Source organism: Brachyhypopomus gauderio, unplaced genomic scaffold (assembly GCF_052324685.1).
Source record: "Brachyhypopomus gauderio isolate BG-103 unplaced genomic scaffold, BGAUD_0.2 sc60, whole genome shotgun sequence".
Lineage (NCBI taxonomy): Eukaryota > Metazoa > Chordata > Actinopteri > Gymnotiformes > Hypopomidae > Brachyhypopomus > Brachyhypopomus gauderio.
Genome location: NW_027506881.1, coordinates 2,115,792 through 2,139,791, shown reverse-complemented (window position 1 = coordinate 2,139,791; position 24,000 = coordinate 2,115,792). Strand labels below are relative to the sequence as shown.

Genomic DNA, 24,000 nt, shown 5'->3' with positions numbered 1-24,000 from the left:
CCCACCTCCACCCATCCCCACACCTTAACCAGCCCACCTCCACCCATCCCCACACCTTAACCAGCCCACCTCCACCCACCCCCACACCTTAACCAGCCCACCTCCACCCATCTCATCCACACACATCTCTCCAGCAGTCACCTTCCTCTATCACAGGGCGTTTTATGTCAACAAAACTCTTTCTAACAGGATATTACTAGAGTGTCAAGCCCCCTCTACTCCATTCTTCTTACCACTGGAAATGAACTCCCAGAGTTCTGTGCGGGGTAAAGAAACGTTGCTCCACAAAGTGCAGATGGTTATAGTATTCCATGAGCAGCTTGAGGCCGGGGTCGCCCCGGCTGGGGGCACGAATGGCCTGTGTGGAGGGCACAGCTGGGGTCAAAGGTCACTTGCTCAGCAACAATCCAGTTGGTACATTTGGTACAGTTGTTGGTACAACAACTAATTTCAGATTTAATCAAACATGTTGAGAAGAATCTGAAAAACCGTGAGTGATTCCAAAAATAATATCTAGATATTTTTTAGTTGAATGGCGATATAGGAGACATCTCTCAATATTTTCTCTTTCCATAAGGTAATAACAAAAAAAATGTAAATAACATATCCCAAATGTCACACAGGCACTTTTATCAACATTCAGCTGTAGATGTATCTGACAAATTGTTAAAAAATAAACTAAAACCACTATTAAATGGGAGGAGGAGAACACATGCTGAAATGCTGAGGATACCATAAAAACTGAGGTAAATAAACACCGGTCACATACACTATAAACTGAAGTAAATAAACACCGGTCACATACACTATAAACTGAGGTAAATAAACACCGGTCACATACACTATAAACTGAGGTAAATAAACACCGGTCACATACACTATAAACTGAGGTAAATAAACCCCGGTCACATACACTATAAACTGAGGTAAATAAACCCCGGTCACATACACTATAAACTGGGGTAAATAAACACCGGTCACATACACTATAAACTGAAGTAAATAAACACCGGTCACATACACTATAAACTGAAGTAAATAAACACCGGTCACATACACTATAAACTGAAGTAAATAAACACCGGTCACATACACTATAAACTGTAGTAAATAAACACCGGTCACATACACTATAAACTGAGGTAAATAAACACCAGTCACATACACTATAAACTGAGGTAAATAAACACCAGTCACATACACTATAAACTGAGGTAAATAAACACCGGTCACATAGGCCTACACTATAAACTGAAGTACATAAACACCGGTCACATACACTATAAACTGAAGTAAATAAACACCGGTCACATACACTATAAACTGAAGTAAATAAACACCGGTCACATACACTATAAACTGTAGTAAATAAACACCGGTCACATACACTATAAACTGAGGTAAATAAACACCAGTCACATACACTATAAACTGAGGTAAATAAACACCAGTCACATACACTATGAACTGAGGTAAATAAACACCCGCCACGTACACTGGGCAAGAACAAGTTGTGATCAAGTTGCTCTCTAACGAGATCTCAATCATCTGTGTTATGAGAATGTCTGTTATAACGCTGCTACTTAAACTGCTGCCTTTTTTTTAGGAAAAACCCAGATATGACATCAGCATAAACAATATGTTCTCATCTTGTATCACGTATAAAAATACATCAATATTTCTACAAAAACAGATATATTGCCCTGTACTACTGTGAGCGTATGCTCATTGTAAAAGTGTGTGTGTGTGTGTGTGTGTGTGTGTGTGAGATTGGTTTGCATGTGCATATTGTACCATTATACCTGTCTGATGTCCATAAGCATTTTGATTTCTGCCAAATAAAGAGAAGCATCTTCTCCATAGTGTTCACTGATGAAGTCCTGCAATTATTGGTGGTTACGTATACAATTAAAATAATATCCATTAAATCACAGCTGGGCTAAGGAAACAATGTGTGTTGTCTGATTAATACAAAAGAAAGATCACATCACACACATGAAATATTACAGGCACGCAATAATCAGACTGTCAAACACAAACATCACCTCAAACCTAAACATGTGAAAATCACACCATCATTAAAATGCATGAATATCAAGAAGAAAGCAAAATGGTTTTTCGTATTTAGTTTACCTGGAGAGGGACGGTCATGTCAACGTCTTTCGCCTCCTTCAGTCCAAGCAGGATCATCGGAACATTCAGCTTCTCTCTTTCAGAGGGAGAGAAAGGATTTCTACCCCAATCCCCTCATCACAGTACCATTCCGCCCCAGCTCTGGGTAGTTATCTACACATTATCCTTTCATTTTAATTCATAGTATTTTTTTATGTTTGTCACCTCTTTTACTAAACAAACCAACCCTCACGTATGTGATGAGCTACTGTGTGCTCTCACCAAGGAGTAAGATGTGACAAGAGAGTTAGCATTTACATGTACGTTTGACATTTTTATGGTGGCCAAGAAACCCCATTTGCAAAAGAAAAACGCAATGCAAATACATAAAGGAAGTTCATCAAAATGACAACACGTACATTTAGTGCTGGGCAGTATACCGGTTTGCTATAATAAGAATTTTTAATATATCGGCCACACTAGTTTAAATAGCCTTCACATGTCCGGAACACAGCACGGTCGTTAATTGTTTCTCAAGGGACGTTTTTTATTGCTGCGCCGCTAAGCTCACATGCAACAGAGCTTGCTGAAAATGAGGGACGTTTTGAACCACAAATTCTACCAAACATTGAAGTAAAAGATGATGCCCCAAAGGAAATTTTGAAATAGCTGGCTCTCAAACCAAGACTGGGATCAAACGAAAAACCCTTCTCAAAATAACAAACAAAACTGGATAGAGAAATAACAGGGCTGAAAAACTTGAGAATGGCCAGAGTGGTGAAGATGTGAGCGAACTCGGAAAAATGACAGAGAAAACAGCGAACAAGGTGAGTACAACGAGGAGACTTGAAACGCAAGGAGAGGCTGGCTGAAAGTTCAGAGACGGCAACAAACAACTCAGCAATGAGACTCTGCAGTCGTCCTCCTCAAGTAGGAAGGCAAACCGCTGCAGATCATCATTGCTGATCGTGTGCGCGCGAATGTGTTCGTGAACCAACGCCGGTCTGAGCGCGAGTGCTGGTCCGCGAACGAGTGTTGGCTCGGGAGCGAGCACTGGCTCGTGAGTGCCCTCCTGTGGCGACAGGAGGAGCGGCTCCAGGTACAGCCCTGACAAGAGACAAGAGTCTCTCATTAGAAACGGTCTAACTGAGGGGCTGACACACAAATAAGGGAATGAACAAAATGTCATTGTTTTGTTCTGATTGAGAGTCAGAGAGTGAATCATAAATTCCCGAATCTCATTACGTTAAAAAGGACTGAATTAGTAAAGCTTTTTAAATGGAGATACGTAGGTATTTAGATTAAAACTAAGGCTTAAAAACCTTTTAATGTAAATGTTCCACATTTGTCAATTGTGATTTTCACCCCAATCAAAATTTGTCCTCTGCATTTTACCCATCTGTGCAGTAAGAACAGGCACACACACACACTAGCGATCACTAGGGCGCTGTGGTACACACACACACACACACACACACACACACATTAGTGGTCAATAGGGCGCTGTGGTACACACACACACACACACACACACACACTAGCGATCACTAGGGCGCTGTGGTACACACACACACACACACACACACACTAGCGATCACTAGGGCGCTGTGGTACACACACACACACACACACACACACACACACACACACATTAGTGGTCAATAGGGCGTTGTGGTACACACACACACACACACACACACACACACACACACACACACACACACTAGTGGTCACTAGGGCGCTGTGGTACACACACACACACACACACACACACACACTAGTTGTCACTAGGGCGCTGTGGTACACACACACACACACACACACACACACTAGTGGTCACTAGGGCGCTGTGGTACACACACACCCACACACACACACTAGTTGTCACTAGGGCGTTGTGGCACACACACACACACACACACACACTAGTGGTCACTAGGGCGCTGTGGTACACACACACACACACACACACGTGATCACTAGGGCGCTGTGGTACACACACACCCACTAGTTGTCACTAGGGCGCTGTGGTACACACACACACACACACACACACACACACACACACACACACACTAGTGGTCACTAGGGTGCTGTGGTACACAGGTGACTGTCCCTCTCCTGGGTTAGTTACCTACTTAGCCGTTTAACGTAATGACTGTATAACAACTCTTACTCTTATTTCTATTTAAAACCTACAGTGTTATTCCTTTTGCCTCTTACCAGGTTATGTTTAGTCTATTTTGTGGAATCATTCTGAGATCATCATAAACTCACTTACTTATCACTTGGTAGTCACTGCTTATATCACAGGCAAGCTAAATGCTCTCGCAAACTACCTAGGCATTTAGACAGAAATTAATACTTCCAAAAATTCCATTTAACACAACTTAGTTTCTGTCTAAATACCTACATACATTTAAAGAGCTTTTTCAGTCCCATTCAATGTAATGAGAAACTCGTTTCTGGCTAAAAACCTAAAGAGTAGCTGCTTATAAATATTCATCCAGATTTCTGAATTTGCAGTGCATTTACACAATGTATGCGTTGTCATCTTGATGAATTTGCTTTGTGCATTTCCAGCATATTTTTCTTTTGCAGCGCAATGGGTTTTCTCAGCCACTGTACATTTTGGTTGTTTACCACAAAGATGCAGCTCACATAAATCTTAAAAAACATAATACATGTTATATGCAAACACTAACTGAGCTTTAAATAATAACATAGGTTTGGCAACATAAGCAATGCATGTTTAAGCATTTAAGTTTTACCCATCAGTCTGGTAAACGTCCACACTGCTGTTCAATTCCTCCAGTTCTTCTTTGAGTAGCTGCAGGTTTGAGTTTACAAAGCTCAACTCCAATGACACCGTCTCCCTAACCCTCTGATTAGCTGTAGCCCTAAGACACACACGTACACACAGCCCTCTGATCATGGAACTACCACACACACACATTTTCATATTTACACAGTGCCAAAATAACAGGATATAAAAATGGAGTTCATGGAGCGGTGCATGTGTGTTCATGGGACACTAAACCATATTGTACGCATAAATAACCAGATTTAGTCTCTGCTGTTGCAGACAGACCCCACAGGTGCGCACACACACACCTGTACAGGTTCTCCGCTCCTGCTCGCAGTCTGAGCTCGTGGTTGATCTGTTGCTGGAGTTTGGCTCTTCTCTGCTGGAGAGTGGTGCGCCGGGTGAGCACTAGTGGATCACTGCCCTATAACACACACGGACCGGGTTTACACACCCGGCACCGCAGAGGTCCACACACTAAACACGTGTAGCCCGTTTATATAGTGCACAACTCCCGTGTGATCTGAATTAATGCCCTTTATTAATACTCGATCACTATAGTCTCCGTGCACTTACGTCCACCACCTCCCGCACGGACTCGTCCGAGCCGCCTGCTCCTCTCGGCGACGAACCCGAGGAGGTACCGGCCATCCCCGCGGCCCCGGGCCCGAGTGTCGGCCCCCCGGGATCAGACCACCCGCCACCCCGCTAAACCTCCACGATCACGGGACGCGTTTTAGTCTTTTACCCACAGCTCAAAATACACATCAGTGCGTGTCAAACTTGAGCAACTCCGTGAGGTCCACGGTGGTCCCGACCCTCCCCGCTCCGCTACTCCGGTGTCCCCAATAAAACCCAGTCCGCCTCGGTCAATGGAACCACTAACGTCTTAAACGTGTCACATTAATATCCACTTACAGATACCTCCTTACAATCGCTTTAGTTAGACCAGCCCAGCCGCCCCGTTCAGCCAATAAAGCGGCGCCATTGCTGACTGACGTTTGCGTTGTCAAATCGTAATACAACAGCGATGCTTGAGTGACAGCGGAACTCTCCAATACGACGAGGGTGGGCGTAGACAACCAGGACTGGGAGCGGAAGAATAACTGTTGTCCGTGGCAACCCAAAGGCATCGCCAGTCGGGAGGGTCGCTGCTCCCTTCACGTTTCCGTGGCCCACGGTTTTATTTTGTTCCCTCTGGACCGTTTTTTACTTATATGTACTGACAAAAATCAAGATGATTCACATATTATTATAGTAATTCAAACTTTTAGGGCTATGAGAACTTGCATAATGTGTAATTGCTTAGCAACAAATTACATGTATTCAATAAAATTTTTTAATGTAAAAAATTGGAATAATTCAAAACAAATATATATTTAATTATTTTACTATTATAAATCTTTCCAATGTTAATATTATGCACATATCAAAATCAAGTCTGTAATCCTCACAGAAATGTAATCTGAAACTTTAATATGGCACATTAATGTATAAAGTTACAGCAAAAATACCTATATATACTATAATTAGTGTTTGAAAATGCATACTTTTGATGTCACTTTCAAAAATCACCTGAAGTAATTAATGCTGAGAATGTGTGATAGAACGTGTATCCGTTCAACAGCTTCAATTGCTGTGCAAAAACGTACACAGGAGAGAAGCAGTGAAGGTGTCGTGGGACACACTGTAAAACCGACACGAGTGAAGCTTCAGGCCTCAGTTAGACACCAGGAAATTACTGTTGCCCCTTCGCATGTCAGAGACGAGAGAACGCAGTCTCCCCGACACGGCCACCTTCAGGGGGAAAACAGATTTAACTGATAAGGCTCGGTAAGAAGTGTGGCTTTAATGTTAATAAGGTGGATTTATAGGCGGTGAACACTCACTGCATACGGCTGTGGCTCCTGCAGTCTTTTGTGTTGGGGGTACAGAGTGTTAAGAGAATTCTGGACACATCGTCGACTTTCAGATGCACTACACAGAGGAATCATGACCTGAAAACACAACACAGAATCCTGGAGGTTTTCAAGAATGGTGTTTCTCACAGGCTGCAGTAAATAAAGTCCTTTCTAAAGCAGAAATTCCATAGTCAGGCAGTAGGGCAGTGTCTGCTGTCCACCATCACACCCGTCATGCATAACTAACGTTTAGACCTAAACAAACACTGTGTTTTTACGCACATTGATATACTCTGTGTGAACATTAAGATGTTGTTCTCACTATAGAACATCCTCTGTTTTTTTGAATAATTTTTTTACTCATATTTTGAGGCGTTTCTGAAGACATGTTCTCATGAATGAGGAGCATGAAGCTGCTGGAGATCTTTACCTCACCACGAGAGAAGACATCACACCGCAGATTTGTTACTTTGGCAGGCGTGATTGACAGAGCAGCCTTGTCCACCCCTAAAGGATAACAATTCAGTGCCACCCCCGCCTTGGGGGCAGGCTCCTCCAATAGGCAGATGAGGTCCATTTGAGGATGACCTGTGGGTGGAGAGGCGGGGCAGAAACGGGACTGAAACCCAAGGAAACAAGTGACAATGCTGCCATGGAAACAGGTTTGTCCACGTCTAATCACAGCAGAATCTATGCAGTGTTCAAGCTGACAACGCGATTGAGGGAGAGGAGGGGAGGATGAGGATGGAGGGATGAGGATGGAGGGATAAGGGTTGAGGGATGGAGGGATGGCGCCTGACCCTCCGTGTCCAGCAGTCTGTAGACGGCCTTCCTCCCCGGCAGCGTGCTCTTCTCCAGCTCCTCGCTCAGCTTCATGCTGGGCCTCCCCCGGACCTCCACCAGCTAGCAGAGGAACGTACGTGAATCATCAGAACTCTGAAGGGGAGGGGCGGCAATTCTGCTCGATTTACCTTATACACACAGCCTAGGGAGGGATTTACCTTATACACACAGCCTAGGGGGGGATTTACCTTATACACACAGCCTAGGGAGGGCTGACTGGTGCACGTAACCAGATGAGTTCCAACCCCCACTACATCAATCTCACTCTCCTGACAGAGACAGAGAGAGGCGTCTGTTTACACAGGGTCACGTCATTGAATCGTGGGCTGTAAACACTATGGATTTAAAGGAAACCCTCAAACAAACGCTTACTCTTGTGCCGAGCTCAACAAGGCTCTGTTCAGACACACTGTTCGTACCAACAATGATGAAAGTTTCAAACGCAGGAACTGAGAAACTGGAAAAAGAACCAAGAGAGAGAAGAAATCACTGTTCTGTGAGCAGCTGGAGTGTGTTGAGGAGGTTGAGAAGGTTGAGGAGGAGGCATTCACTGACTGCTTGCTGCATTCTTTGAAGGCATGGCGCACTTCCACAGACTGCCTGCAGAGGTCTCCACTGTCCAGCCTCACACCCAGAGGCTGATACTTCAACTCGCACAACGCCAAGGCAACAGCACAGAAGCAGAGCAAGCCACTACTGCAACAAAAGCACATGGCCACAAGTTCTGGTCACCAACACACCAGACACTGCAGCTGTGAACCGAGTTACGCATTAAGGCAGAAACCACGGGAGGCTTTACCTGCTGACGCTGTAGCTGTCGATGACGGGCAGGAAGTTGCGGGGGTAGGCCATGGCATAAGACAGGAAGGCAGCGAGCTCACCCTCGCGAACCTGGCAAGGTTTCACTCCCAGTAAGTGGCACACGCGCCCTAACCAAACCTTCACTGGACACACCAGGTCAATGGGGTCACCACCCCCGCAAGGCACCAGAGCCTGCAATGACAGCACAAACCGTTCCTGATCAAAATGAGTCAATTGTAAAAGGTTAGCATATATAGTGATTATATATATTATATATATAGATAGTTTTCAATCAACATGTCCAGGTTGTTATTTTTGCTATATACAAAAATAAGTTTCTGTTCAAAATCCTTACTAGGTGAGTGTAAGCATAAACACGGGAACAGTTGGCTGTTTACCAACTGTGGTTTTAACTGTGGTTTTAACTGTGGATAGCACACATAGCCGTTAATGGGTAGTCATGGTTTTAGGTTTGCAGTAGGTAAGCATTAAAACATGGAAACACAATAAATGGTAAAGGGAGCAACTCAAACCAAAATCATGTGACTGGTTTCAAGCACTCAACATTCAACAAAGGGCCTGACTGACCCAATGATGAACGCAACTTTCACAGAATAAATCAGACAAACACAGTTAGGCCTTTTGGAAACCATAAATTATTCATACGAAGTGCTATCCTTCAATCTGACATAATATTATTATAGTTTATTACACTGCTGTATTTGACTTTAATCCATAACCTTCCCATATCAATTATCCCCATCTCAAATATGGCGCTGGTGTTATACACAGTATATACCCTAAAATTACTACTAGCAAAAAGAACTTCTGTACTTCTAACCCACATGTAAAACATTCAACAATAACACTTTTGTTACCCTATGACAGTGTTCCCATCAGGCAGCCCGTGGGCCTAATACAGCCTGCAAGGCTCGAGCTGTCGGCCCGCCGTGAATTTACCACAGTGGCTACTGAAATACGGGAACAGAGCAGTGTAGCTAATGGTTGACGAGCTACCCGTGTGGAACACTGCATACGTAAGACCAGCCTGCACGAAAACATGGCCAGTGCTAAAAAATTAAAGGTTGATCATGAAAATACACAGTTCAGTCCCGTCAGGACAGATGAATGTCGTTTTATTTTACCAGACCATGTCAATGCTAGACTAACTAGCTATGCTCTCAAACCGTAGCTGTATGCAAGGGGCTCACGTGGAGCAGCACTGCGAAACACGCCACAGCCATTTCCATGACAACGGCCCGGCAAAATCAGAGAATCGAAGAGAATCGTTCTGTTTCTACCATCCATACGACAATATCTGCACAACAACATACAACAAGAACATCTCTGCACATATCCTGGAACTTGGCAAAACAGGTGCCGAGTTGATACAGACACGTGAGTGATTTGGTAGAAGACGACGAAGATGATTTCTGAGTCACGACGAAAAAGAAAAGTGTCGTAGAGTCATTGGAGTGAGTACCATTATTGGATTAGGCAGATTTTAAAGTAATTATTTGTTTGTTTTAAAGCGACAATAAAAACAAACAAATACTGTACAATCTGCATAATTTTGAAACATTATGTGACTAATGCAATGGCCCTTGTTTTTGTGGTGTTGGCTATATGTGGCCCTTAAACAAATGTAGCTGACTGTGCCGAGTTAATGCCAACTGTGCAGAGTTTAGCCCTAACGTTATATGTGGCTTTAAATGATGCTACTGGTTTGGTCCTGGAGATTTACTAGACTACAGAGCTTAGCGCCAACCCTAATCCAGCACACCTAGCACAGATATTAAACTACTGAAAGACTCGATTAACCGGATCAGATGGATTACATTACGGTTTATAGACTTATGTTAATAACAGGAAATGAAGTCATGACGCACCTGTGGCCACACCTCCTCCAGCGAGGAGAAGGATGTGACGTAAGAGTGAGCCATGGTGCCTGCCACTGGGATCCCAAAGAGACGCCCGGCCAGAGTGTTACTGGTCAGATCAAAACCTGAGACCAGAAACACAGCTTAAAAGGGCACGAGTTCACACTCCCAGGACCTGATGAGGTTCAGCCTTTAGCAAGACCTCCCCATCTACCTTCACACACACACACACACACACACACACATCCCCACACACACACACACACACACACACACGTACACACACACACACTCACACACACATCCCCACACACACACACACACACGTACACACACACACACACACACACACACTCACACATCCCCACACACACACACACACACACGTACACACACACGTACACACACACACGTACACACACATCCCCACACACACACACACACACACACACACGTACACACGTACACACACACACACACACACACACACACACACACATCCCCACTCACGTTTATGCTACATGGCAGCAAGACTGTGATCCAATCATAAAGAAGAGCTTTAATATGCATTGAGAAAAATGTAAACCCACTTTGTCAGCAGTCCACAGTGTTAATTCACAACCTTTCAGCACACTGTCATGCAACTTTCATTTACAGTTTGCATACACACAACTACAGTGAAGGAAAGACAAGACTGTGGTAAGTGCACTACAGGGCGTTTACCTCCGATGTGGGTGTAGCGCGAGGCAGTCAGTCCTCCGTCAGGGCCCTGCGCCCTCCTTAGCCCCATCTCTAGGAGGCGACACTTGGGGCCTGCAGCTAGGCGGAAGCGTGCTGCGTTGGTGCACACCAGACTGCGGTCACACGAAAGGACCATGAGTGTTGCTCAGGACACTCAACATCAGTAACTCACACTGCTAACGTCAAGTCAGTCAATCACATTCGGCAACAATCGTACTGAGCGATTGTTCTACAGCAACGAAGGCAGCTAGTGAACAAGTGTAAAACTCTAGGGTGCTCAAACCTGGCGTAGTTGACCAGACACAGAAGACTTGTCTCTAGCAACTGAACAACAGCAAGAGGGCCAGACACCTCCATGAGGGGAACCTAAGTGCAATACACAATATGTCACAGTCTTATCTCTCCTCATATGAGGAGACAGAGGGGTGTTGAGTCATACCCGGGCAAAGACCACGCTGCCCTCGGCTACCGCACTGATGGATACAGCAGAAGAGTCCAGTCCTTTGAGGTAGGTGAAGAAGTCTGGGTCTGTGCCTGCAGGGAGCACTGAACGCAGGTACTCAACATCTGTTAGCACACACATGTACACAGCGGTGTGTTCAAAACCCACTTAATGGTATTGATCTCATGCAGATGGTGTTTTACATTAGCAACACAACAATAGGCAGATGTCAAAGTATTACAACAACCAACCAGACAACACAAGTTACAACACTAAGAATATGTGACAGTACGCTACCATGAAGCGGCTGATGAAAGTTGACTAACCTGCATTTTTAGTAAGATATACTGGGGTTAAATATTTCACTAGGAAGAAAAAACTAATGTAATATTTTATGAAATAAATGGGTAATTTTTATTTGGTTTTAAAAACATGTAGGTTATCCGGACATTCTGTTAACAAATTTACATGCTAATGTAAAAGTCGTTGGCTAGTTACATAGAAGGACATGTATATTATTAAAAGTATTATGCAATAGTAGTTTAATAGCAGTTTTGGACTAACTTGCCGTTTTGGACTAGGTTTACTCTAGTAAACCTTTAGGACTACGTTTTTAAAATGCTATAGCATTTTAGTGTTGTGAGGCGAACACTTGACAAAAATTAATTCTGCCCCCTAACCTACTTCTCCGTGTAAAACCAAGCACGCTACACAAGAGGACATTTTCTTTAGTCATACATGATCAATTATATGGATGATCAATAGGAAGACCTTATGCTGTTGGAGAATGGTGTGCGCTGCCCATAACCACTTGTGTTCCTTCACCGTTTACGCACTTTATTTTACCTTGATGTAGTCTATAGGGCAGGCGTACTCAAATAAATTTGTCCGCGGTCCAATTTTGGCAGATACCTGTGACCTGAGGTCCGGTGCGGCGGGGGTGGCGAACGTAAGTTGTTGAGCGGGGGGGGGGGGGGTGGACGGTGCGAACGGTGGAGGCGTTTATACTTTCGCGAGCGTCACGATAGGCGTTTTGTCCGAAACGATATGTGGTAGAAACACCCCTCAAAACAGGGGAATGAACATTTACCTGACCAATTTTAATGTTGCTATATGTTTCAGGTTTGAAAAGTGCTGGAATTTAGGTTAAAGTACTTTAAAATGCTTGAAATTGTAACTACTTGGTTTCACAACAAATAGCTGTCTGACTGAATAGTTCTCTTGTATTAGGTTAACAAATACGAGCCTCTTGTAATTCCAGGACGAAACATGAGAGAACGTGAAGACGTGAAGATTGGGCGTTTTTTAAATAAACAACCATTAAATAATGTGATAAAAAGCGAATTATTTAGAGTATATGTATAAATATTTAACTTAATTATGTTTAACATGCTGGGAAATATTGAAATGGACCTTGAAAGTGACGTACAAGTGCTTTAATTCCACCTTATAAAGGTGTATGAACCCTGAAAACGTGACTTTGTTCATTGCGCTGAAGCGCGGCGCGAAGTTACAAAATTCGAGAGGTGCACGACCTCTCGAACCGACAGCGCGCGGACCCTCGCGCCGCTCGCGAAGCGTCAACCAGGCAGGCTTGTTGTTGAGCGGGGGTGGCAAACGAATCCGTGTATCATTCGTTCATTTGATATTCAACTGAAAATCAAAATCGGAAAATCAAAAAAACAGTTCATTATTTTGTTTTTCGTTTTGAATATAAAAACAAAAAAACAAATCAGGCTTGTATTTTTCAGTTTTTTATTTGATGATCCAAACAAAACTAGCTAAATTAAAAATCGGATTCGGAGCCGAACTTGATTTTGATTTTTTAACTCGACCCATTTGTGTGCCCCGGAAGTTGTTCTTCGTGGTCTTCGTTTGACTGCGGTAAAGTTGGTTTCACGTTTGCATATTCGGAATTCTTTCTTCAATAATAAGTGCCCAAATGTGCAAAATAAATATCTACAACTTTGTTTACGCCAGGAATATACATATTTAAGTTGTATACAACATTTTATTTAAAATGTACTATTGTGACCGCTACGACGTCTAAGGCACCGTCTACAAATTACGTTAACACGGACGCAAGTGGCGGTAGTAAAGGCCCCAGAGCACTGCGCACTCTGTTTTTTTTTCTTTTCAATAATTTCAATATCTTTTCAATGGTCCATCATAAGACCACCAAACAAGTTGTATTACACAAAGTATATAGTTGTTATTTAGGATGCACTTTGTGTAATACAACTTGTAATACAACGGGCAGTCATGGCCTGATTGTAGGGAACTGGTCTTGTGACCGGAGGGTCGTGGGTTTGATTCCCAGGCTTGAGGCCATGACTGAGGTGCCCTTGAGCAAGGCACCCAACCCCAACTGCTCCCCGGGTGCCGGGCTGCCCACTGCTCTGGGCACGTGTGCACCACAGCCCCCTAGTAATCACTAGTGTGTGTGTGTTCTAACTGCACAGATGGGTAAAAAGTGGAGGACAAATTTCGATCGCGGTGAAAAAAAATCACAATTGACAAAATATGGCACATTTATATGGGTATTTCTACCTTGCACCAATTTGTGGAGGTCAGTTTTTGTCTAATTATGTCAATAGCTTTTAAATGGTGCATCATAAGATCATAAAACAAGCTATTATATATTAAGCGCAATCCTAAGCAACAACCTATAAGTCAGATATGGGTATTTCTACCTCTTACCTAATAGTGGTGGTGAGTTTTTATCTTTTAATTTCAATAGCTTTTAAACGGTCCATCAGAACAGCACCAAACAAGTTGTATTACATTAAGCCCATGATGACCAGCAACCTACAACTCAGATATGAGTATTTCTACCTCTTACCTAATAGTGGTGGTGAGTTTTTATCTAATTATTTCAATAGCTTTTCATAATATTCTTATTTTATGAACAGCACCTGTAATAAGAGTTGTAGGTTGTTGTTTAGGATGCACTTAATATATATAACTACTTGTTTTTCTTTCCCATGACTGTCTAGCATACAGAACTAGACTGAGAGACCAGTTTTAGTTCATTAGCTATTTAATATTGTCTTCAATATTGAACCTTTTCACAATATTCAAATTTTCTTAAATATATCAGTCGGCGTGCAACGAATGAGTATAATATACAAGTTTCATCTTTTGAATGGAATTACTGAAATAAATAATATACCAATATCTGTGTAACGTGGTGGGTTGGACACAATCGCGATAAAGGGCTGGCACATACTTTAACGGAGCTAGTCTCCTCTAGTAGGGTGACCAGAGTTGGGTTTCTGAAAAGGAGGACACCTTTTGTACTGGGTGGGGGTCATCGGTGTATCGGTGAATGATTTAGGTGGATGGTGTGTGTGTCGAACGTTTTTTCTCTTTAACTCCTCCGTAAACGTACACTTTCGTTTCATCGCCGTAGAACCGGCGGACACACGTGCTTTCACTTGTAAACACTTTTGCACTGTACATGTATTCTGTTTGAGGCAGTCGAACAAATTCCCCCCGGACATTTTTTAGGTCTCAAAAGTAGGACATGTCCGGGAAAAAGAGGACGTCTGGTCACCCTAGCTCTAAGTGAACCGCGCCCACACGGAGAGTGCGCAACTTACAAGGCATACAGAACACACTTCACAGAAACACTCACGAAGGAATATAAAGGACCACAGCGATTATGAAAGGAAAACACGTTTATATAAATAATACAAGGCACAGAAAACACAGCAGAGACTAAAGTAAACGAACACTACAAAACACAATGACAAATATTAACACCGGATCATCACTGGATATCCATTTGCTGCAACGTGCACGAAATCTCTGCAGGCGTCTTGCCACCTTCAAATAAATATTTAATTAATCTAGAATGTGGTTCCAATATGGTCACGTTGTCTATACCAATATAGACTATGTTCCAATGTTTAGGCTCAGAGTAGAACAAGTAACACTGCAGCGCACTCCCGCACAAACGAAGACCACGAAGAATAAACATATCAGTAACTTCCGGGGCACACAAATGGGTCAAGTTAAAAAATCAAAATCAAGTTCGGCTCCGAACCCGTTTTTTTATTTTGCTATTTTTGTTTGGATCATCAAATAAAAAACTGAAAAATACAAGCCTGGTTTGTTTTTTTGTTTTTATATTCAAAACGAAAAACAAAATAATGAATGGTTTTTTGATTTTCCGATTTTGATTTTAAGTTGAATATCAAATGAACGAATGATACACGGATTCAAACGTAACACTCGTGACGGAGTGTTTTTTCAATAGCCCTGAAATGAATGCTACGGTTTTGTTTTGGTCCGTATCCAGTTAATCAGGAATTGGGATTGGGTCCGGACAGGACTGCGTTCGGGTCCGGATCCGGACCGCGGTCCGCCAGTTGAGTACCCCTGCTATAGGGCAACTACCACGGAGCTTCTATCCGCTTCAATTCAGAATCTTAATCGATTCTTTAATTATGTGCCGAGCAATTGACTGGGAAAAACTGATCAATCGATCATTTAGGGGAGCGCAAACACGCGAAGGGCAGGACGGGGTGATATTACACGCAGTCCCACAGCCAGGGACTTGGTTGTGTTCACGGGTCTGTCAAGGTGAACCTGGTGTTGGTGTTGGAGGTTACCAAGCGTGTTGCGCAATGTTTCAGCAGCCGGAGGTGGACGGAGCAGTGTCACACTGTCTCTCACCGTCTCACAATGTCTCACACTGTCTCTCACCGTCTCTCAATGCCAATCTAGTGTTTCGGTGACTATTTCTCGCACACACTAACCTTCATTATTGAAACGAAAGTTCCGCAGGAACAACAAACAGTCGCCCAGCCCCGCGAACAGCGAGAAGGCGCCGCCGAACGGATTATCTCGGAAGAACAGCTCGAAGACGGCGGGCTGCTCGTGCCTGCCCGCGCGCCAGTACGCGTACGCCATGGTGAACTGGTACAGGTCGGTGAGCAGCGGCGGCGCCCGCTCGCGCACTGAGCGCTCCACCGCGCACGTTTCCTTCAACACTGTCGCCATATCGCAGGAAGGTTTCTGGGACGTGAAGTTTCCAGGTCGCTTCCCCCCCACACCGCTCACCACTTCCGATTTGTGTCCACGCTCATTTGCTCGGTGCAGGCCCCTCCCATGTTCATTCCCCCCGACGTGTCGTTTATGTGTGAACATGAGGTCTATAATATTGTATGCCTGTTTTAAACTTTCATTAGATTACCAACTTCAGCCGCGACAACATTTAAGACACATTGATTCGGTCTGTTCTTTTTAAACCTTTTAATAGTGTGCATGAGACCAAACACTGCGCATGCTGACCGCAACACAGAGAAAGCGTCCGGGAGACATGTTAATGTACTATAGCACAAACGTCAACTATCTTTTCAGTGGCAGATATAATTTACAGAAGTGCGATTAAATCTCAAGCTCCTGATAGTCAAAGGTAAATGTCTTATGATGCACATTTACTTTAGTAACATTGTATATCATTTTTACATATTTTTCCTTAAAGATTGTTATAGCATGGTTTATCAAAGCATGGATACCTTTATATATGCATGAATTGGAGCCTTAAAAGAAGACTCACTCTTTGAACATTACTAACCCCAATAAATGACATCAAACCTGTAAATATTTATAACTGGTTAAATATGCACACACAGTTTCACATCTCAAATATTTTACGTACAGCAGTTTTCTGAAGCATTGGTAAAAATTTGCCTTAAGCGTATTGGAGAATAAAGGTGTTTCTCTCCAGACAACACTTCTTAGTTCACAAGGAAATGTTTTGACAGCTTATTGGTCAGCCGGTGGCGCTGGCCGGCCCAAAGGACATGAGTAGGCTGTGCAGTGTTGACCTGCCCTGTAGAGAACTGAAAGAACGGGCTGAACTCAATGGCCAGTGCAGAACGCACCAACCCAACGCCCCCCACACGCTCAGGACCAGGGTGGTACACTCTGCCACTGACTGGATGCATGAACAAAGATTCTGGTTGGAATGGAACTGTCAGTTTTGCCCCGCCTCCACAGTATGACAGCCCCGCCTCCTCACACCCTGACTCAGGAGACAACAGATGAGTGAAAACTACTGGCTGGTCTTCACAGCGCAGGAAGTTCCTCTCACGTCCACACAGGGACAGGAAGGGAAACTCGTCCTGGTAGCGACCACTCTGATTGACCTTCAGATGCTTAAAGAAGAAGACGAGAAACTGCTGATCTAGTGAGAGATGAACATAAACCAGAAGAGCAAAATGAGAAACTTCAAAGAGATAAAAGAGATGAGCAATATGTGAGATATAAGAGATGAGCAATAACATGTGAGATATAAGAGATGAACTATAATATGTGAGATATAAGAGATGAGCAATAATATGTGAGAAATAAGAGATGAGATATAAGAGATGAACTATATGTGAGATATAAGAGATGAGCAATATTATGTGAGATATAAGAGATGAACTATAATATGTGAGATATAAGAGATGAGCTATAATATGTGAGATATAAGAGATGAGCTATATGTGAGATATAAGAGATGAGCAATAGTATGTGAGATATAAGAGATGAGCTATAATATGTGACATAAGAGATGAGCTATAATATGTGAGATATAAGAGATGAGCTATAATATGTGAGATATAAGAGATGAACTATAATATGAGATATAAGAGATGAGCTATAATATGTGAGATATAAGAGATGAGCAATAATATGTGAGATATAAGAGATGAGCCATGTATCTAAAAACGAATCCACAGATATGTACATACAATACAAATATCATGCACAGTTCACTATTCTACTGCCACTGTTATATTAGAACATTTCTGAAGTGTAGAACAGAGACATATTACATATATGGATTACATGTTGACTAGCTAGTTCACATACCTATTAACAAATGGATCACTTTAAAATTATTCTTTTTAAGAGTGATAAGGTTGCGATTTAAGCCTCATCTTTAGAATTCATGAGAATCTATGTTTCTGAAATGCACATGACATATAGGCTGACGTTTCGGGCTAGGTAGCTCCACAGCTGTGAGTGGGGCACCCCTGTATTCTGCAGCATTCTGTATACGATGAGGTAGTGCGTTGATACCTTTGAAACAAGTCACAAAGTTCTTCACCTTGGTGTCATCGAGGAACAGCTGGTTAGGAGATACATTTGCCTAATTAGGTTCTGCAAAAATATTTCTTCATTAACATACAAACTAAAGACCATTATACAATTACCAAAATTCCTGCAAGGACGTTTAGTTTAACTCTTTATCATGGAGGCTGTATACCAGCAGCTGTCTACCTGTCCTTGATGGTCAATGTAGTAGAAATACTCGCGGGTGCGCGGATCGGGACTCTGGCCCTGCGCATACGACGCGAGTCCTCGCGTCAAGGGTCGTGATGTCGTGTTTAAACACCACAACCGCCTCAACACAGTCATGATTCAGTCACAGAGCAGTTTAAAGATTTGTTTTGTGTTTTAATTCATCCAGGGCCATTGCACCAAGTAAATAAACTCGGTCGGACCAAAAATAACAAACTCCGAGGAGTGTTTTTGAAGTGGTACGTCCTGAAGTATGAACCGGGCAGAAACGACGACGATATAACAGTTCCACCACCTAACAGGCGTGAAAGACCACAAAACAAACACAACAACGAGGTGTTAGAATGAAAAATCTGTGACGCCAACCCTTATAATCCGAGGACTTTTTAAAATTTAATTTTAAATGGTCGTTTAGCGAACCATTAACCACTATAAACAGACATTACTGCTCAAGACCCGTCCACTGTCGCAGGTGAACACTAGATGGCGCTGTCAGCACAGAACAGTGATGCTGAAGGATTCCGCAAGGGCAGGTCACGCATCCTGCAGAAAGTCCAAATGCGTTGCGAAATGTAAAACATGTCATTATTGTGCATTAATGCATTAGTACATTAGTGCATTAGTACATTAGTACATTAGTGCATTAGTACATTAGTACATTAGTGCATTAGTGCATTAGTGCATTAGTACATTAGTGCATTAGTACATTAGTGCATTAGTGCATTAGTGCATTAGTACATTAGTGCATTAGTGCATTAGTACATTAGTGCATTAGTGCTTTAGTACATTAGTACATTAGTGCATTCGTGCATTAGTACATTAGTGCATTAGTACATTAGTACTTTAGTGCATTCGTGCATTAGTACATTAGTGCATTCGTGCATTAGTACATTAGTGCATTAGTACATTAGTGCAATAGTACATTAGTACATTAGTGCATTAGTGCATTAGTACATTAGTGCAATAGTACATTAGTGCATTAGTACATTAGTGCATTCGTGCATTAGTACATTAGTACATTAGTACATTAGTGCATTAGTACATTAGTACATTAGTGTGCAGCACTACGAGCATGTGGTCAAATGGAAGACAACACAAATGCACTCTGGACACACACACACATCTGTAGCTGAAGAACTCTACAGGGACCGGGGACATTTACCCGTTCAACTGGGCTCACGGTGCAGGCGAGCCGTGGCGGCGTTGCAGGGCTGCCATGGTAACCCCGCCGCTTCTCCGCGCGCTCGCCGCCGAGCGCAAGATGACGTCAGGCGGTGTCGGTGGTGACGGAGACGCGGAGAGACGGCGCGCGCTCCAGACGCCTCTCTGTACTGCGGTGGCGGAGCCCCGACCACCATGACCGATGTCCTGGGGACTACTCTCACCGGACTGTAGGAGCGAGAACACGGACCATGGCGGAGAGGTAACGCTGCGTCCGCGATCACGGCGACCGGGGGAGCACAGGGCGGATGCGGTTAGGCTGATTAACGGCGTTCAACCGGACAGATGGAGGATGACCGGACCGGCAGGCGCAGGACTGCGCGTTGGTGACGGTCTCGGTCGCGTAGCTTTCGGGTCAGCAGTGTCATCCCAAGATAGGGAATAAGTTAACGCGCCCGGTGAGATTCAGACCAACGTGCTGCGGATCACGGATCCATCCGTTCAGATATCAAACGCCCGCTAAATTCCTCCCATCGCATCCACACCCATCGCTCGTGCTCCCGGAGACTCCGCTCCGCTCACTGATCCGTTAGGCGTTCATTTCTCTGTCAGCATCTTGCAAAAGCTTCAAACCAGGCTCTGTTGCTACATTTTACCGACCAAACGCATCCCTCGGTGCGCGCGCGACAGGACAGCGACACGTTCGGCGCGCGAGGACACGGCTGTGGGTCCGCGCGGCGTCGCACGCGCTCGTCTCCAGATAATGTCATTACCGAGATGCAGACACCTGCGGCACGCGGTGGAAGAGACGCTGGAGGTTCAATGCAAAACTAATGTTATCAATATGATTTAGAGAGCGAGCGAGATGTACGTTGGTCTGATGTGTCCATCGTTTAAATTATTGATAATGAAACACTGTGTTGGTCAGTCATGCGGATGTTAGTTGAAACTGACATTTTTATTGAGCGCCTGTGAGCAAACGTTAGCTTGTTTATCAAACAGCGCGTGCCTGCCCACAAGAGAGACGGTTCATTGTGCCGTGTGGTCGTTTATGGGCTACTCCTCACATCTGGGCTGAGACCATTCACATAGTGGCCGCCCGCTTTGAGGGAGATGTGGCTTATGTAAGGTGTGTGAGAGAGATGGAAAGACAGGGGAAGAGAGAGAAATAGACCTTTAGGGTGTCTTAAATGGCATGCCATTAAATGCAAAAAACAGATGGCCCTTGTCTTTAAGGCAGTTTAAATTACGTTTGTCCTTTGTTACATTAATAGGTGCCGTCCATGCTGAAGAGCTCTGCATATCTATCACGTGAGTGAGTGAGTAACATCTGGTGAGCAGAGCTTGGGTGTGTACACGGATCAAAGAGGCTACTCAGCCTTTACAGAACCAGCCCTCTTCAACATGTACTCAGTCTGGTACAGGGACATTAGGATCCTTGCTTTGCTTTAAAAAATTAGCTTAGAAGAAACATACATTTTTAGCAAGGTTGTTAACCAGGCTGGTTGAATTAGCTACGATGCTCATAGCCCTTAAGCCTGGTGCAAAGCTCTCTGTCGTGGTGTGGGGATCATGAGATGAGAGAGACAGCTGCATCGGGCAGAGCTGTCCGGGGTCCACACAGACCTGTGGAATACACTCTAGACACCATTCAACCCACAGCAACCCAACAGCAGCTGCACCATCGAGCTCTTCTGTTAGGTGGACACAGTTAACCCCAATAAACACAACTAGGCCTGAATGTCTCTGAATGTCAGAAAAGGGCCCCTGTTTGCTTCTTAAATTAATTTAATTCACTTCTTCAGCCTTTTAAGTCAATGCATAAAATGTACCAACAAGGTTAGGCAGGCATACATTCTGTAATAACACCAATGTGCCGTGTGTTGGGGGGGGGGGGGGGGGGGGGGGTCTCTACCACCTACACGTGTGAATGTAATCCGGTAGAACTGTGCAGATAACTAAATGATCTTACAAGGTATCAACATGTTTATAAATGTCGCATAATGTGGGTCTGTACCTGTAGGCATTTGTCACTGTACCTTTATAGATTTTTTTTATTTCTAAAGCAGTATATTTCAGATCCCGTGGTCATGTTGTGTCTTTGTCTTTGATTTTGTGTTAGGTGTTTGTAGCCTGCACGCCAGTACAAATTAAATGGCTTGGATACAGTCCAAGTCCTGTGTAGCCATAGGGATGCAATATATCAAAGTATGCATGCTGGTCTTTTTCCAAACACATTTAACCAATGAAAACACATCTTTAAATGTTGATAGAACATCTACCACAGTCTTTTCTTTTCACGTATGCCACAACTACGTGACATAACGCTATCAGGGAAAAGCAGCGTTGCTTTACACACTTGGGAAGCTTGTGGGACGTTTACTGTCTCTTATTTAACGCTTGGAGCCAAGTGTGTAAAGTACTCTTGTTTTTACCCAGTTTGTTGCACAACACTTTGTTGTCATCAGCACGGATACACTTGGGCTCCCAGAAACACTGATGACTGTTCTGACACGCTTGCAGGGAAGACGCTGGTAACCACCCACCTCTATATGAGTATGTGGACAGCCTGTCTGAATCAGTGTCACCCCGTAACTCCTACTCATCATGCATGTCATACAACTATGAGTGTTGTTTTTAATGTAAAGATCCCTACAGTTTTGAGAGAGTCTTCTCAAGACATCACTAATCAAATCTAGATCTTAATTTCCTCTGTCTTATATCTGTATGGCATGTACTTGTGTCAGCATCCTAATCATGACAAGGAGATAAGTGCTGATTAACTGCTAAGCCTAATGGGTAGTATTTTGCTTTTGGTTGAGTGAGAATCAAGTGCCAAGTACACCAGGAACTCACTGTTCATTTTGATAATCCAGGAACTATATTCATGTTCTCACTGTTCATTTTGATAATCCAGGAACTATATTCATGTTCTCACTGTTCATTTTGATAGTCCAGGAACTATATTCATGTTCTCACTGTTCATTTTGATAGTCCAGGAACTATATTCATGTTCTCACTGTTCATTTTGATAATCCAGGAACTATATTCATGTTCTCACTGTTCATTTTGATAGTCCAGGAACTATATTCATGTTCTCACTGTTCGTTTTGATAATCCAGGAACTATATTCATGTTGTCACTGTTCGTTTTGATAATCCAGGAAGTATATTCATATTCTCACGGTTTGTTTTTATAGTCCAGGAACTATATTCATGTTCTCATGGTTCGTTTTGATGCTGTTGAGATGTGTTTCTGTGTCCTCATCATGAATACTGGTGTAATTCATTATCAAAATAATCGTGTTATTTGATAAAATATTTGATGAGAATATGTCAATGCTATATCATACCAGAATAATCCTTGTATACTCAGTGTGCTTATGCCCACAGTAGTAAAACATGTGACCACATCAAGACACATTCCTTGTATGTCTAACATAGTGATTCTAGTTGTGATAATCAATCTGAGATCAACTCTATTGAGAAAAAAATAGTTTTTCAGAGCGTGTAGCTTGTAGTTGTTCAGACTCCGAGCGCGAGTCCCAGCTCTGGGGCGAGGAGAACAGGCAGCGGTCTCTTGCGGTTGTCATTTCAGCTGTGCTATTGTGATTACAGCACACACCGCCGCAAAGACTCAGAGGCTTTTTTTTGGCGTATCAGTTGAGCTGAGCAGCTGCAGTCACTTTGTACAGAGCTGAAGTTGTAAGAATTCGAGGGAATGACGTTGGTGGCTTCTGTGTCATGCACTTATGTAAAGGCATGACACAGCAAACCCCCCTATGAAAGCCATGTTTTTGTTTTTTGTAATTACATGCATGCGAGTCCAACTTCCAGACCCTTGACTGCCATTGAGAATACTGCTTTGGCTTTGAAAGTTTGCCTTGGTGTAACATTGAACTATATTCAATCTATGCTGTGTGTCATCGCTCAAAACCGCTAGAATATTGTGGATATTTTCCATAGAATTACAGTAATTAACTCTGCTAGAACACTGACACAACTGACAGGC

General features: G+C 43.4%; 4 protein-coding genes across 4 annotated transcripts in view; 1 reads left to right on the top strand and 3 right to left on the bottom strand.

Moving 5' to 3' along the window:
- rhpn1 (rhophilin, Rho GTPase binding protein 1) overlaps positions 1 to 6,122 on the bottom strand; it is a 31,285-nt gene extending 25,163 nt beyond the window's left edge. Inside the window, exons 1-6 of the mRNA XM_076988172.1 lie at positions 5,495 to 6,122; positions 5,227 to 5,342; positions 4,884 to 5,012; positions 2,134 to 2,209; positions 1,803 to 1,880; positions 234 to 358 (exon numbers count right to left, since the gene is read on the bottom strand). Of these exons, the coding sequence (XP_076844287.1) occupies positions 234 to 358; positions 1,803 to 1,880; positions 2,134 to 2,209; positions 4,884 to 5,012; positions 5,227 to 5,342; positions 5,495 to 5,569 (599 nt within the window). The 5' untranslated portion in view covers positions 5,570 to 6,122. The remainder of the gene's footprint in view (positions 1 to 233; positions 359 to 1,802; positions 1,881 to 2,133; positions 2,210 to 4,883; positions 5,013 to 5,226; positions 5,343 to 5,494) is intronic.
- Positions 6,123 to 6,239: 117 nt separating this feature from the next.
- naprt (nicotinate phosphoribosyltransferase) lies at positions 6,240 to 16,606 on the bottom strand. The gene is made up of 13 exons (XM_076988173.1): positions 16,290 to 16,606; positions 11,524 to 11,651; positions 11,368 to 11,450; positions 11,067 to 11,197; positions 10,353 to 10,468; positions 8,462 to 8,655; positions 8,218 to 8,358; positions 8,035 to 8,119; positions 7,851 to 7,931; positions 7,620 to 7,722; positions 7,250 to 7,407; positions 6,808 to 6,915; positions 6,240 to 6,715 (listed from the first exon to the last, which is right to left on the bottom strand). The coding sequence occupies exons 1-13, from the start codon at positions 16,531 to 16,533 to the stop codon at positions 6,638 to 6,640; spliced, it is 1,650 nt and encodes a 549-aa protein (XP_076844288.1). The 5' UTR covers positions 16,534 to 16,606; the 3' UTR covers positions 6,240 to 6,637.
- Positions 16,607 to 16,775: 169 nt separating this feature from the next.
- Positions 16,776 to 19,111, bottom strand: cunh8orf82 (chromosome unknown C8orf82 homolog). Its single transcript, XM_076988177.1, has 3 exons — positions 18,808 to 19,111; positions 18,607 to 18,655; positions 16,776 to 17,722 (listed from the first exon to the last, which is right to left on the bottom strand). Exons 1-3 carry the CDS (start codon positions 18,943 to 18,945, stop codon positions 17,274 to 17,276), a joined length of 636 nt encoding a protein of 211 aa, XP_076844292.1. The 5' UTR covers positions 18,946 to 19,111; the 3' UTR covers positions 16,776 to 17,273.
- Positions 19,112 to 20,112: 1,001 nt separating this feature from the next.
- The window catches only part of arhgap39 (Rho GTPase activating protein 39), a 39,800-nt gene continuing 35,912 nt past the window's right edge, over positions 20,113 to 24,000 (top strand). The window contains exon 1 of the mRNA XM_076988168.1: positions 20,113 to 20,251. Within this exon, the coding sequence (XP_076844283.1) occupies positions 20,241 to 20,251 (11 nt within the window). The 5' untranslated portion in view covers positions 20,113 to 20,240. The remainder of the gene's footprint in view (positions 20,252 to 24,000) is intronic.